Source organism: Melitaea cinxia, chromosome 19 (assembly GCF_905220565.1).
Source record: "Melitaea cinxia chromosome 19, ilMelCinx1.1, whole genome shotgun sequence".
Classification (NCBI taxonomy): domain Eukaryota; kingdom Metazoa; phylum Arthropoda; class Insecta; order Lepidoptera; family Nymphalidae; genus Melitaea; species Melitaea cinxia.
Genome location: NC_059412.1, coordinates 6,736,570 through 6,750,583, shown reverse-complemented (window position 1 = coordinate 6,750,583; position 14,014 = coordinate 6,736,570). Strand labels below are relative to the sequence as shown.

Here is a 14,014-nt window from a genome sequence, read left to right as displayed (position 1 = left end):
TTAGTTTCAAATATAATACAGGAATATGGGTATGAGTAGCATGTCCACTTTAATTGTTTAATTACATTTTTAAAATCTTCATTCATTTGCATTACAATGAGAGGCAGAACTGGGAAATAACCTCGTAAGAGCTCACCTCCCGAAATCTGCTGGACCGGGCATTGTACAGGAAAAGGTACTATTTTTTTTAAAACATTATCTTTACCAGATAATAGCTTTAGTAAATATCTCTCTATTAGTAGAAGTCTTCTAAGACACAGTGGCATTATTTTGGTTTCAACTTCCATAGCTCGTATGGGAGTTGAAGACATAGCCCCAGAAATAATTCTCAGAGCTTTGTTTTGAATTATGTCTAGTTTTTTAACACAACTACTATTTGAGTAGGCTAAGCAACTGTAGTCGAAGTGACTTCTAACTATAGATTTATATAGCATACTTAAAACTTTGGGGTCTGCACCCCAAGTCACACCAGCTAAACATCTTATAATATTTAAGCCTTTAAGAGAGTTAGTTATAATGTGATTGATGTGTAAATTAAAACAAAGTTTGTTGTCAATGACAACACCCAGGAATTTATGATTAGGTACAACTGAAATTGGATGATTATTGTAAAGTATGTCTTTAGAGGGAAAATCTTTACTAAAAATCATGGCCTTGCTTTTGTTGGGGTTAATCTGTAGAGCTAACCTGTCATTATAATATATGTACAATTGATCTAAAGCATTATTTATACTATTTACAGCTCTATCTATATTATGGTCTGTACAGTATATTACAAGATCATCTGCAAATTGTAAAATATTTACACCTTCTATATTTACAAAATTAAGAATTTGACTAGTATATACATTGTACAGCAATGGAGATAAAGTAGCCCCCTGCATTGTACCTTTGGAGACACTTCTGGGACCATGGAGAATATTATTATGCCTTATATACAAAGTTCTATCTGTTAAAAAATTAAATAACCAATGACAAAGTGTGCCTGGTATACCTATGTCAGAAAGAACTTGAACCAAAATGCCAGGGTCTACATTATCAAATGCACCTTGAACATCCAGAAAAACACAAACACTAGACTTATTATTATTATTGGCATATTTCAGATCTGACAAGAGAGAGATGAAGCTGTCAGCACAACTTCGCCCTCTCCGGAAGCCATATTGAACATGTGGAATGATGTTGTTTGCCTCTACATAATACTCAAGACGCATTTTTATCATGTTTTCATTAAGCTTTCCAACACAAGATGACAATGATATAGGACGATATGAGTTAGGATCTTCAGGTGGCTTGTCAAGCTTAAGTATAGGGATTACACACTGTGTTTTCCAAGATTCAGGAATTTTGTTTAAGTGCCAAAGAGCGTTAAGATTAGCTAATAGTTTCTTTTGAACGGACTGATTTAGGTTTTTAATCAAAATGTATGGACAATCATCTAAACCAGGGGTTGTGTTTCGTCTGGATTGTAAACTTGTACAAAACTCACTCCAAGTAAAGGGTTCTATGAGGAAACTGGACTTTTGAAGGCTATTATTAATAAGAAAATAACTTTCTAGATTATCAATAACCCTACATCCCTTTTGAGATAATTTTTCTAAGAGAGGGACAACAAATTCATCTTTATATGTTCTATTATTGCATTTTATTCGTTTAAATAACTTGATGTATTTCCAAATAATACTAACAGGTGTAGTTCTGTTAAAAGTATTACAGATATTCGCCCAACCATTGCGTTTATGTTCTGAAATAGTCTTTTTCTTAACAGCAACAAGTCTTTTGTAATTAATGTAATTATCAATGGTTGGGTCCCTTCTGTACAGTTTTAAAGCTTCATAAGTTTTAATAACATTCTGTTCACATGTGTCACTCCACCAAGGTGCTGGAGGTTTGCAACGATAGTTATTTGTTTTGACAAACTTTGGCACAGTATCCCTCTTAAGTGTATCAAGCCTTTCGATAAATTCGTCATAAGACTGTAATGGATTCTCATTATTAACTTCAAAATTAGAAAAAGCAGTTATAGATAGCTCATTGTATTTCGTCCAATCTGTCTTGTTGTATAAGAATTTTTCAATGGGAGGATTAATTTGATATCTATCAACAGACAATAAAACACGAGTAAGCGTAGGAAAATGATAGCTCCCCATACAATCATCATGCACCCACCATTCGCATAGTGGAGTGATTGCAGCACTACAAAAGCTAACATCAATAGCTGATGGATTTCGGTTAGGATAATTAATAGTAGTGAAGCTACCATTATTAAGGACACATAGATCAAATTCATCAATTAAATCGTATAACTGGTGACCCCGACTTTTCGTGGTCATACACCCAAATGCAACATGGTGAGCATTGAAATCACCAGCCACATATATTGGCTTAGGCAAATTTCTAATTATATCACGTAGTTTACTTATTCTGAAGTTACCATTCGAGGGAGGGCAATATACACATAAAATCGTTAATTGGTTACCACTTACATATAATGATAACGCCACAGTCTGAATGTCTTGGTAAAATCTGGTTTGAATAATATTATATTTAAAATACGGTTTGATCAAAATTGCTACTCCACCGTGCTCATTTTGTGCATTATGATAGTGGGAATTATATCCCGAAATTTTAAGATGCTGAGTATCTTTCAGCCAAGTTTCATTAAGTAAACAGATATCAACATTTTGCTCAACTAAAAATTTAGACAATAAGGGTTTTTTACTATATATACTTTGAATATTGTACTGAGCTATACATAACTGCTGAATGTTCTGTACTGCACTGTCCATTAATGTGACAGATTTTTTAAAAGTAAGTCTTTAATGAGCAGTGTAGTCACAGGTTCATTATCTGTTTTATTACCCAATTCCACTAAAGTTTGGACCATTGCCATTAGAATATTATTATTGTTTGCAATTTGAGCCTTAAGTTGAGTTTGGTTCAAGTTGGGTTCAGGCACTGTTTTATTTACATTATTTACAATTTTTACATTTTTATTTGATTTATGTATATTTTGGCTTATTGATGGTAGGGTCTTAACAATGCTGCTCGACTGTGCAGGTAAAGATGGAAAATCAGATGACGTAAGTGTATTAGCCACAGAGGCATAAGTAATTTTACCCTTTTTTTCAAGTATTTTTTTCATTTTTATTGGGCAAGATTTGGAAATGGCCAGGTGAGGGCCACTGCAATTGACACAACACAGGTTCTCTTTTTGATCGCAATCTCTGAAATTATGTTCTCCGGCACATATTGAGCAACGTTGTTTACCGTTACAAATTTTCGCAGGATGGTTGAACTTGAAGCACCGGAAGCATTGCTGCAACGGCGGGACATATTCAAACACCCTGAACGAAAATAGGTCATATTGGATGTTGTCAGGCAGAACATTTGACAAGAAAGTTATACTGACAGTTTCGAGACCTACAGTACTTTGACCGACTTTTTTCGTGAATCTTCGCACTGAAATAATTTCATAGATCGAAGACAGTTTAGTATATAAATCCTTGTTCGAAATGTTGGTAGGCACATATCGGATGATTCCAATTTTTTCTATCTGCGCTGCAGGAATGTGCGCCTTTAAGTTGTGCTTTGTTAAAAAGTCTGTATTTGTGATAAAATTATTTGCAGTGTTGTATTGTTTAAAAACAGCCGCAATTTTATTCGCATTGACTCTATGTAAAGCTACCACACCTTTCACCTCCGAAGTAAAAATATGATTTAAGTAAACTGGGCTTTTATTTCCAAGTTTAACCTGTTGGTCCTTGCTTTCTACAAAAACTTTGAAGTCCGTATTTGTACAATGTTCAGGATAAAGTCTCAGATAACCTGGCTTAAAAAACGGAATAAAGTCATCCTCACCGCCGCCTACTTCAGGTCCACCTTCCTTCGCACCTCTTTTACGAGCAAATTTGGATCTTTTCGGGGTTCCACCTGGGTCCTCCGGTTCATTCATTTTAATAATTTACAAAATGTACAATTATTTACACTGACCAAAATAAGTTTTGGTAATATTCACACAGGATATTTTAACGAAAAAAAACAGTAAAAGTAAATCGACCGCCACGTTTAGAGCTCCCGCCAAAAAAAAAAAAAAAACCCCTTACAATGTCAATTAAAATAAAAGTTGCTAGTTGCTAGATACTTAAGATACTACGACACTTAAGATACAACTCGACCGGACATACATGATAGAGATAGACTCCTTTTTTTCTTTACATTTGTAAGTTGTTACATTGTGTTTATAGTTAATTTAATAAATAAATATCTATGAGATACCCACACAGTCGTCTGATCCGAAAGTAAGGCACTTAGTGCTTATACATATACAAATAAAAATAAATAACAGACCCAGGCTCAGATGAGAATCGAACCCCCAATCCCCGAAATAAAAAACAGAGCAACTACAAACTGGGCAACTGGCCCAACAGGTTAGTCTAATTAAATGAATATTATTAAAATAATTATATAATGTATCAAAGTTTTTACTGAAACTATAATAGGTGTGTGAAAATCGTACTCCGTCCATTTGTTTATTTTTATTATTTTTTTGACAGTTCAAGAAAATTTAAAATTCGTGACCCTCACTTTAATCCGAGCCCTCACACAACCCTCACACGGTGTTAATTCGATTTGAAATTATTATTAGTTTTTTTTTTTATGAAAATTTTTTAATCGATTTAATGAAATCTTTTTAGTTTAAAAATATTAATTATTTATTCATTTATTAGTTTTTTTTTTTTGTTACTTTATTTAATTATTTTACCTGTTTCATTCTTATACTCTATTACGTAGCTAGTTTGTTAAATAAATAAGTAAGTAGGTGTATTTTTTCTAAGTATATTTGCTCATAACATTTTATATAAACTTGATTTAGAATTTATTTACTATTCATTTTAAAGGTAAATTTCACTAACGCGTGCATAATTACATTTTGTTTGCGTACATTTTGAGGCAGCCGTCAAAAAATAAATAAACGAATGAACTTGATTTGTAACCGTTCAATTTTCAACTTATAACCACAGAGTACTTTTTTTATAACGGTAACACTAGTTCGCTGGGCAACGGTAGGCAAGATGATTTATAAACAAAAATTGAGCTCAAAAAATGCCAATAATTGTATTGAATTTTGAAAGAAAACTATTCTGTAGTCTAGATAAATTGCACAGCAAGTAAATAAAGGATTCTTATAAACTAAAACAAGAAATCAATATGGCTTCAGTTAGCGTAAGGGATCAGAAGATTGAACAACAAGTAAGTGGTTTTTTATGTACTATTTTAATTTTATATATTTTTAGCAGTATTCTCTTTTAAAATGAAATGAAGTGTACAATGGCATCAATAATTTTAGTATTATAATAATAACATTTTATATTTCAGCGCCAATTGTTAGAGCAGAAGATGAAACAAAAACGGCAAAATTCTGGTATGGTCCAAGCTAATGATTTGAGAGTAGGTTCTGCTAAACGTCCTATATCTGGCAGTCGATCTCGTGAACTTCATGGTAAGTACTACGGATTAATGCTTAAAACAATCATTTGGCCTCTTGCATGGATTTTTATTTCACAATTGTTTGATATTTAATTTTTTTTTTTGTTATGCGTTTTATTTTACTTTTCGTAACAGGCTACGATGGTCCGATGCAATTTCTTATGTCGCCAGTCAACCCTGATCAAGTTATTCCCCTCCAAACAAATAGAATATCCACCTACGACGGTAAGTTAAAAAAAAAAATGTGTTTTTGCAGCTTTTTGTTTCAATGTAAAGTTTAAAAAAAATATTACTATATTTTTTGTTCATTAATTGTTACCAGTTTCATTGTTATGTTAAAACCTATGCTTAATATTCCCATCGCCTTTCCCACCACATTTATATAAAAAAAAATGTAATTGTGCTTACATAATCAAGAATTAACTAACTAACAAGTAAGACTACAGGTATAATTTTTTAATGCTTATGTGGCGGTGACACTTGTTATGATTTAGAGAACTGAGAAATCAATATCAATGATTGTATTAGCTTAACCACAATGAAATGAGTAATAAGTTCAACTTCACTGTGACTCACAATTTGGTTAAAGTAACACTGTATTTTTTGTTTGTAACATAATTGAATGAATTTTATAAATTCATTTTATGGTCAATTATTAACTCTACTTGTATGAAATATGAATAAAAAACATTAATGTTTCTATAGGCGACAGTAGCCTTTTAACATCGGATGGTCTTCTTGTTGACCCCCATGATATTTAAACAAAAAAAAACTTAATGTTTCAATATAGGGCCATGGATAATTATAAATACAATATATAAATATTGGTAGCATAAAATAAAAGCTTCCACTCTTGCTAATTTGAATTTTTAATGTTATTACAATTTGTAAGATATTCAAAATCTAAATGTTTCATACATTTGGTATTGTTTGTCACACTTTTGTTTAATGTGTATTAATAAAATATCAAAACCTTCTTAAAGAGTTTTCCTACAGTATAATAATAATAAAATAAAATAAAAAATTACAAACCTAGTGTCACTATTTACTATAGTATAGACGCCAGTGACTCACATACAATTTCACTATGTAAGCTTACTTGAGATGTAAATCTTGTAATTGTTCTGTGTGAGAAAAATAGAATTGATATGTTATTATTGATTGAAATAGTTTGAAGTGATCACCTATTGCAATCGGACTTTATTGGTCATAATGTTATTTTTATCTTATCTTTCAGAACTAGGTAACCAAATAGAAGTATTAACAGTCGGGGATGATATAGAAAACAGCGGTGATGAGGAAGGAGAAAGTGTACCAGTGTGTAGTATGGGTCGAGATGCAAGTACCGATGATGTGTGTGCTGATGCAGCTGTCGCTCCACTGCAAGGACGACCACGTAGAGATGTTTCACCAAGTCAGGTATTTACTTGACTATAATTATATACTAGCAAATTACATCTACGGTAAACACTTCATCGGTCTATCATTATGCAATTTTCGGAGTTTACTCCATAACAAATTATGTAAGGTCTGTAGTACAGAAAAAATTTGGGAAATGAAATAAGATGTGATGAACACTAACCTTTCTTGCAACATTTGACCATGCAACGTCTCTTGCGAGAAAGCGATATACGTATAATATTTTTTATTAAAATATTCATTTAAGGTTTTAAGTATTCTTTTTGAATGAAACATCACACTTGTTGTGTTTTTGTTATTATATTAGAAATCAAATTGACGTATTTCTTACTAAACCTCCAATGCGGTTTCGCGCGCACCATCTTTTACGCGTAATGTCTAGTAATATTAGTGTTTGCATGATTTACAATAGCACATGTTACTTTTTAATAACATAGATTTTTGATTAAAAAATTATTGAAATCAATTTAACAGTTTTTTCTGTGAATGGGGATTAGATGATGGAACTCTCGACCATATCTTCCTCTCTTGTCCAATTAATAATTCTTTTTGCCTCCTTAATAATTTATCCCAACTTAATATCCCACTTCCTATTAATTTCACAACGCTTTTACACTTCCTCTTCGTCTTTACCCTTGCAAAATTTATTAACGCTAACAACATCAAAATTTAATGTATCAATAACTATACAATTTCTTCGTGAATTAGAAGTTTATGTATATTATTATACTCTTTAGTTGTTCTAACGCCACAAGTATGTGCATTTTTTATATATTTTTCCACCTTATGTATTTCCTGAATAACAAAATAATTCAAAATTAAAATTTTAAGTGCGCTTTTTATTTTTAATTATACTTGACAATGGCAGAATGTCGCTAATGGCGATGTGTATATGTATATAATGTATGCCAAAAATAAAAGAAGAAGAAGAAGAAGAATTTAACAGTTTCAGAGTTTGTTAATTATCTATTAATTGTGTTTGCAACTAAACTAAAGAAAACCGACTTCAATGACATTGACAAGTAATACCACGTAGGTAGTTAGTAAAACAGTCAATTAAATAAGCATTAATAGGGATTACTAAAAAAAGTAAACGTCATATCTATTTAATTTATATTGAACTACATGGCAAGCACCAGCATCATCAAAATCGATCCACCCAGTAAAAAGTTATGAGGTAACACATAATAATTGTGTTTGCTCGCAAACGAAAAAAAACTGCCTTTAATTACATCGACGAGTAATACAACGTAGATCTACGAAAAAATAGTTAAGTAACTATGCGTTATTAAATATTACTCAAAAAGTAGTTATCAGATCTCAATAAAATTTATATGTGACCACATGACAAACATCAGCTTTCGATTAAATTAAAAATTATTAAAATCGGTACACCCAGTAAAAAGTTATTGCGGATTTTCAAGAGTTTCCCTCGATTTCTCTGGGATCCCATCATCAGATCCTGGTTTCCTTATCATGGTACTTAACTAGGGATATCTCCTTTCCAACAAAAAAAAAGAATTATCAAAATCGGTACATCCAATAGAAAGTTATGCGGTATAATACAACGTAGGTCGACGAAAAAAGCGTCAAGTAAAAACGCATTATTAGATATAACTCAAAAAGTAGTTGTTAGATCTCAAATAAATTTAAATGGGACCAATTGACACACACCACCTTTCGATTAAAAAAAAATTGTCGAAATCGGTCCACACGGTCAAAAGTTCTGATGTAACATACATTAAAAAAATACAGTTGAATTGAGAACCTCCTCCTTTTTTGGAAGTCGGTTAAAAGTACAGTTAAATAGAGAACCTTCTTTTTTGAAATCGTTTAAAAATATGTTATATACAGTAGCATTTCTCACGCTCATATTACTGCAAATTGTACGGCTTAACAAAGTTTTACCAGAGAATTTTAACAAGAGATGCGAAAGCTTCGAAAGAATAGAAAAAAAGTAGGTCAGTCATAAATGGACCTAATATTTCGCTAAGTGCACCTTGGTGAAGAAGTAAAATCGTTTGAGAACCTGTGGCTTTGTAGGACAAGAATCAATTCATGGTACCTATATTTATTATTAAGTAAATATGTTTGTGTACGTCAAGCATACGATTTCAATAACCACATTTATTAATCATTTTCTGTAAGTAGTAGACAATAATACATAACGTAGGTATTTACACGAATATCAAATACTAGACAATCAGCCCCGTTTCATGCGCGTTTATTATTGCAGTTAAGTTTCAATGTCATACTTTATGTAACTCTTGGCATAATGTATTTCTAATTGCTAAAGTTTAAATGAAATATCGGTTTGGCAGTTCCAGACTTAGTAATTTTTTTTTTACTAACGCAACGGCCCCATGTAGAATTTATTCCCATGTTGAGGGTTTGGAAACGCACAATACACAAACACAAACGACCAGACCATGGCAAACAGCCAGTGCTGCGACCGCTTCGCCAACACGCCGTGGAAATGCAAATTTAGTACTATATGCACGTAACTATAGTAACTTATCTTTATAATATGACAAATGACAAGTTTATCCAAACTACTGCCTTTGAAATACAAAGGCCGAAGACGGGCAGCAGCGTCTTTGGTGCGACAAAGCTAGCCCTGCGGTCACCAATCTGACTATGGGCAAAACACATGAGTCCACTCCATTGTTGTGCGAACTTGTGGAGACCTATGTTCAGCAGTGGACTGTATTAGGCTGAACTGATATTAGTTTCCCATTTATTTTATTAATATTCATATGTCTGTAGGTAATTGAAATAAAACCGCATATTTCATCAATAATTACGTAATATAACTTGTATGACTGATTTGACTAACAAATTAATCATCGTCGAGCCCTAGCTATTGGAATTAGGTGAATGAAATTTAGCCGATAAGGCTTTTTCACTATACTTATATAAAACATAATTAAGATTTTCAGAACTTTTACTTTTATAGAGGACAAAATAACGTAAGGAATTATTTATGATTAAGTATATGATTTTATTATTTGTCTTCTAATTAGAAATTTATACGTGTTTCAAAGTATTCGAAAATACGCGTTACTGCTACGTAGTTGGCAATTATCCTTTTACACTATTTGGTTTTACCTGCTTTGTACAGGATAATGCAAACGTAATTCATAATTTTTTTTTTTATTAATGCGGTCTACCTACTATATATTTATTCCTACACTATTTAATATTGTAATGTCTGTGTATATCAATTTAATAGCTGAATATCAAAACGTTTAATGTTCGGTCTGAATGAAAAATAGAAGGAAAACGCAGGACTAGAACAGTTGATAAATGCTATTACATTGTGTGGTGTGTGTGTGGTTGTGAATCAAGTCTCGTAGACAAATTACTCATAACAAATAATGTATTAATGACGTTAATTTTTCAGTCTAACGAAAATTTTGTTAGTAGATCACACAATCTCATAGCTATTGGTTTGTTTTCGTGTGAATTTTAACGTTTTGAATTTTGTTAAAAAATATGGTAAGATTAATAATAATAATAAATAACGTACTTCTATTATATATATTTAAAAAATTCTCGTAGCTAATAGTGTTCGTTCTTCAAATTATCAAAAATAGATAATAGCCTAAAAGCGAATTGATTTGAAAGGACATTTGTTTTAGGTTTTATATTTAAAATGTTCATAGTTCTAATATTTGAAGAATTAATCTAAATTATTTTTACAGACAGCAGAAATAGAAGGCTCAGTGGAAGGTTCGGTAGAAAGTTTCGTAATAACTCCAGCGAAACATGGAACCTTGTACAAGTGTCGCATCGCAAGGGACAGAAAGGGCATGGACCGGGGATTGTACCCAACTTACTTCTTACACCTCGAGAAGGATTATGGCAAGAAGGTGTTCTTATTAGCCGGTATGCCATTTATGAGTGTTTGAATTTGACTTGTTACTTGTTACTGTTAAAGATTTAACTAAAATTGTTGTGAAAAAGAGAATGTTACCATAGACATTTCAAAATTTCAATTTTGCCGTATTTTTCCATTTTAGAAAGGATTTCTCTAATCTCTATAGATATTGTTAGGTCTTTAGATTTTTTAAGTTTGCCTATCTTGTAAGGAAAAATTTTTTTTTGTGTTGTTTATTTATTCCTTATCGCACAATATATTATTGAATTGCTAATGTCTATTATTGAATCGTCAAAAAAAACGAGTGTCCACACAACCGAAGTAAAACTTCTTTAGCAATAGGCCTGCTCTGTATTAGATATACGAAACGTAACTGGCTATGAGAAAAGAGAGAAAGAAAATCTGTACCTCTCTCTTGCTCCGTTCGCCTTGCCCGATCACACTTTTCGTAACACTCTCGTCACGCATTTACCAACTTACTCCCCAATCCAATGCGAAAAACATTATCTTCTAGCTAATCTTAGGACTTATAGGAATACTATAGGGATATTACATTATTTAAAATTATGAGCATGCATAGCATAATTTATTAATTTTTAAGGTCGAAAACGTAAAAAATCAGCGACCTCCAACTATCTAATATCAACGGATCCAACTGAACTGACGCGCCAAGCGGACAGTTTCGCGGGTAAACTACGATCAAATCTACTCGGTACTGCGTTCACTGTCTACGACAATGGTAAGGCGTGGAGGAAGAACCATAGAGATCCCCCAAGACACGAACTTGCTGCTGTTGTTTATGTGAGTAGTTTTTTTTTTTTTTTTATTTTATCTAGTATATTTATGTATATTAATTGATATAGTTGCTAGTTTGTTGAATTGTCGATTGTATTGGAATTGAGACTCAGTCTTGTTGAAAAAAAAAAAACATTCTGAGGTAACAGACTTCGAATAGAGTAACTTTATTATGATGTACTGTATTGTTTATTTTGCTGGAATTTATCTCTTCAAATATAAAAAAAAAATATTTACTCAGCGGTATCAAACTACTACTTGTCTTTTCTATACTCTAATAACATTGTAATCTAGTAGCCTATACATGCCCTTATGCTTAAGATCTATAAAGTATGCAGTGCCAAGTAATTAAAAGCGCTAAGACATAATATACACACATATTTGTGAAATGATCCAAATATGGAGAGTTTATCAAATTAGAAACTGATACTAAGTTTACTTACAAACAAATAATTATTTTTAACCGACTTCCAAAAAAGGAGGACGTTCTCAATTCGACTGTTTTTTTTATGTATGTTACATCAGAACTTTTGACCGGGTAGACCGATTTCGACAAATTTTGTTTTAATCGAAAGGTGGTGTGTGCCAATTGGTCCCATTTAAATTTATTTGAGATCTAACAACTACTTTTCAAGTTATATCTAATAATGCGTTTTTACTTGACGCTTTTTTCGTCGACCTACTTTGTATTATACCGCATAACTTTCTACTGGATATACCGATTTTGATAATTCTTTTTTTGTTGGAAAGGGGATATCCCTAGTTTGGTACCGTGATAAGGAAACCAGGATCTGATGATAGGATCACAGAGAAATCGAGGGAAACTCTCGAAAATCCGTAATAACTTTTTACTGGGTGCACCGATTTTGATAATTTTTAATTTAATCGAAAGCTGATGTTTATCATGTGGTCACATATAAGTTTTATCGAGATCTGATAACTACTTTTTGAGTAATCTTTGATAACGCGTCAACTACGCGTAATATTTTTTCGTCGATCTACGTTGTATTACTTGTCGATGTAATTGAAGTCGGTTTTTTTTTCGTTTGCGAGCAAACACAATTATTTAACTTCAACTATATTAAAAAATATTTTTTCAGGATACAAATGTCCTAGGCTTCAAAGGTCCACGTAAGATGACAGTTATCCTACCCGGCATGACACCTGACCGCCAAAGGGTCACAATTGCACCTCAAGACGATAGCGAAACCCTTCTTGAACGATGGAAAAGTCAAAACTTCGATGACATTGTCGTTCTCCATAACAAAACACCAGTTTGGAATGACGAAACGCAGTCGTACGTATTAAATTTCCACGGACGTGTTACACAGGCAAGTGTTAAAAATTTTCAAATTGTTCACGACTCTGAGCCAGATTATGTGGTGATGCAATTTGGTAGAATCGCAGAAGATGTCTTTACAATGGACTTTAGGTATCCTCTATGTGCATTACAAGCGTTCGGTATAGCTCTAAGTTCGTTTGATAGTAAATTGGCTTGTGAGTAATTTGATTTGTCATGAGGTTAACATAATATCCGTCATTTGCTGTCTAACTTTCAATGACATTTCTTTTCAATAATTTTTAGTTTGACAAATACAATAAAATTGTATTTTAATTATTAAAATATGTTGTCTGAAACTTTTTTTACAGTAGTTTTTTAATCATGATTTCATTCCATGTATTAAATTTTTTTCTTAAAGGCGAAATTTACATATTTTTAAATGGTCTAAGCTAAAATTATATATTTATGATAAAGGTTTAATAAGTCTTTTTGGTAACCATAGACTATTGCCAATATTCATAAAATAATTGTTAGAGCTGAATCAACAATGCGTAAATTACGTCACATGGTAAGTGGGGGGGGGGGCGTCGACGAAGTTTGACGTTTCAAAATTGAATATATCTAACTGTTAGTTGAATGGAAATAAAAATCTGATGGAGCCACAGTCTTTAAAGAAGAAGAAATTAAAATAATGTCAAAGCTGATATTTTAAATAAATCAATATGAATTGACAGGCGTAAAATTACAAAATATGTGACATCACACTAAGTAGGGGTCTCTGACCATATGTGAACAAAAATTGTGAAGTTTGTGTGACGTACTTTATGGATGGCCCCTAGTTAAGAAATTAGATTTGTGTTGTCTATGTTAGTAAATAGACTAGGGTGATAAACAATTTAAAACAATTTTTATTTAGTTATGTCTATGTTTTATAAAACAAAACGCACATATATTATTTTTGGTGCTTGTCTTGACTTAGGTTGTGTTTATGAATTACTCATCGAGAACCAGCTAACGAAGTATTAATTACAATAGTATGTAACTATGTATAGATTTAAATAAATCACGTCTAGCTTATGGTCCAAGAAGTAAGAGGGAGGATTGATAAGGACTTTCCAAAGCTATAATTTTTAAGAAACAAAATATAA

At 32.1% G+C, this 14,014-nt stretch overlaps 1 protein-coding gene across 1 annotated transcript; it reads left to right on the top strand.

The window, feature by feature from the left end:
- Positions 1–5,042: 5,042 nt before the first annotated feature.
- Positions 5,043–13,222, top strand: LOC123662598 (protein king tubby). The gene is made up of 7 exons (XM_045597418.1): positions 5,043–5,253; positions 5,380–5,503; positions 5,626–5,715; positions 6,728–6,909; positions 10,614–10,797; positions 11,391–11,590; positions 12,685–13,222. Exons 1-7 carry the CDS (start codon positions 5,212–5,214, stop codon positions 13,087–13,089), a joined length of 1,227 nt encoding a protein of 408 aa, XP_045453374.1. The 5' UTR covers positions 5,043–5,211; the 3' UTR covers positions 13,090–13,222.
- The last annotated feature ends 792 nt before the right edge of the window (positions 13,223–14,014 follow it).

Excerpts from the sequence above, each read along its gene's own strand:
- LOC123662598 (XM_045597418.1), top strand. The coding sequence starts at position 5,212 with ATGGCTTCAGTTAGCGTAAGGGATCAGAAGATTGAACAACAA. Across the intron at positions 5,504-5,625 it reads TCGATCTCGTGAACTTCATG|GCTACGATGGTCCGATGCAA; the intron begins GTAAGTACTACG and ends TTTTCGTAACAG. Across the intron at positions 6,910-10,613 it reads GAGATGTTTCACCAAGTCAG|ACAGCAGAAATAGAAGGCTC; the intron begins GTATTTACTTGA and ends TTATTTTTACAG.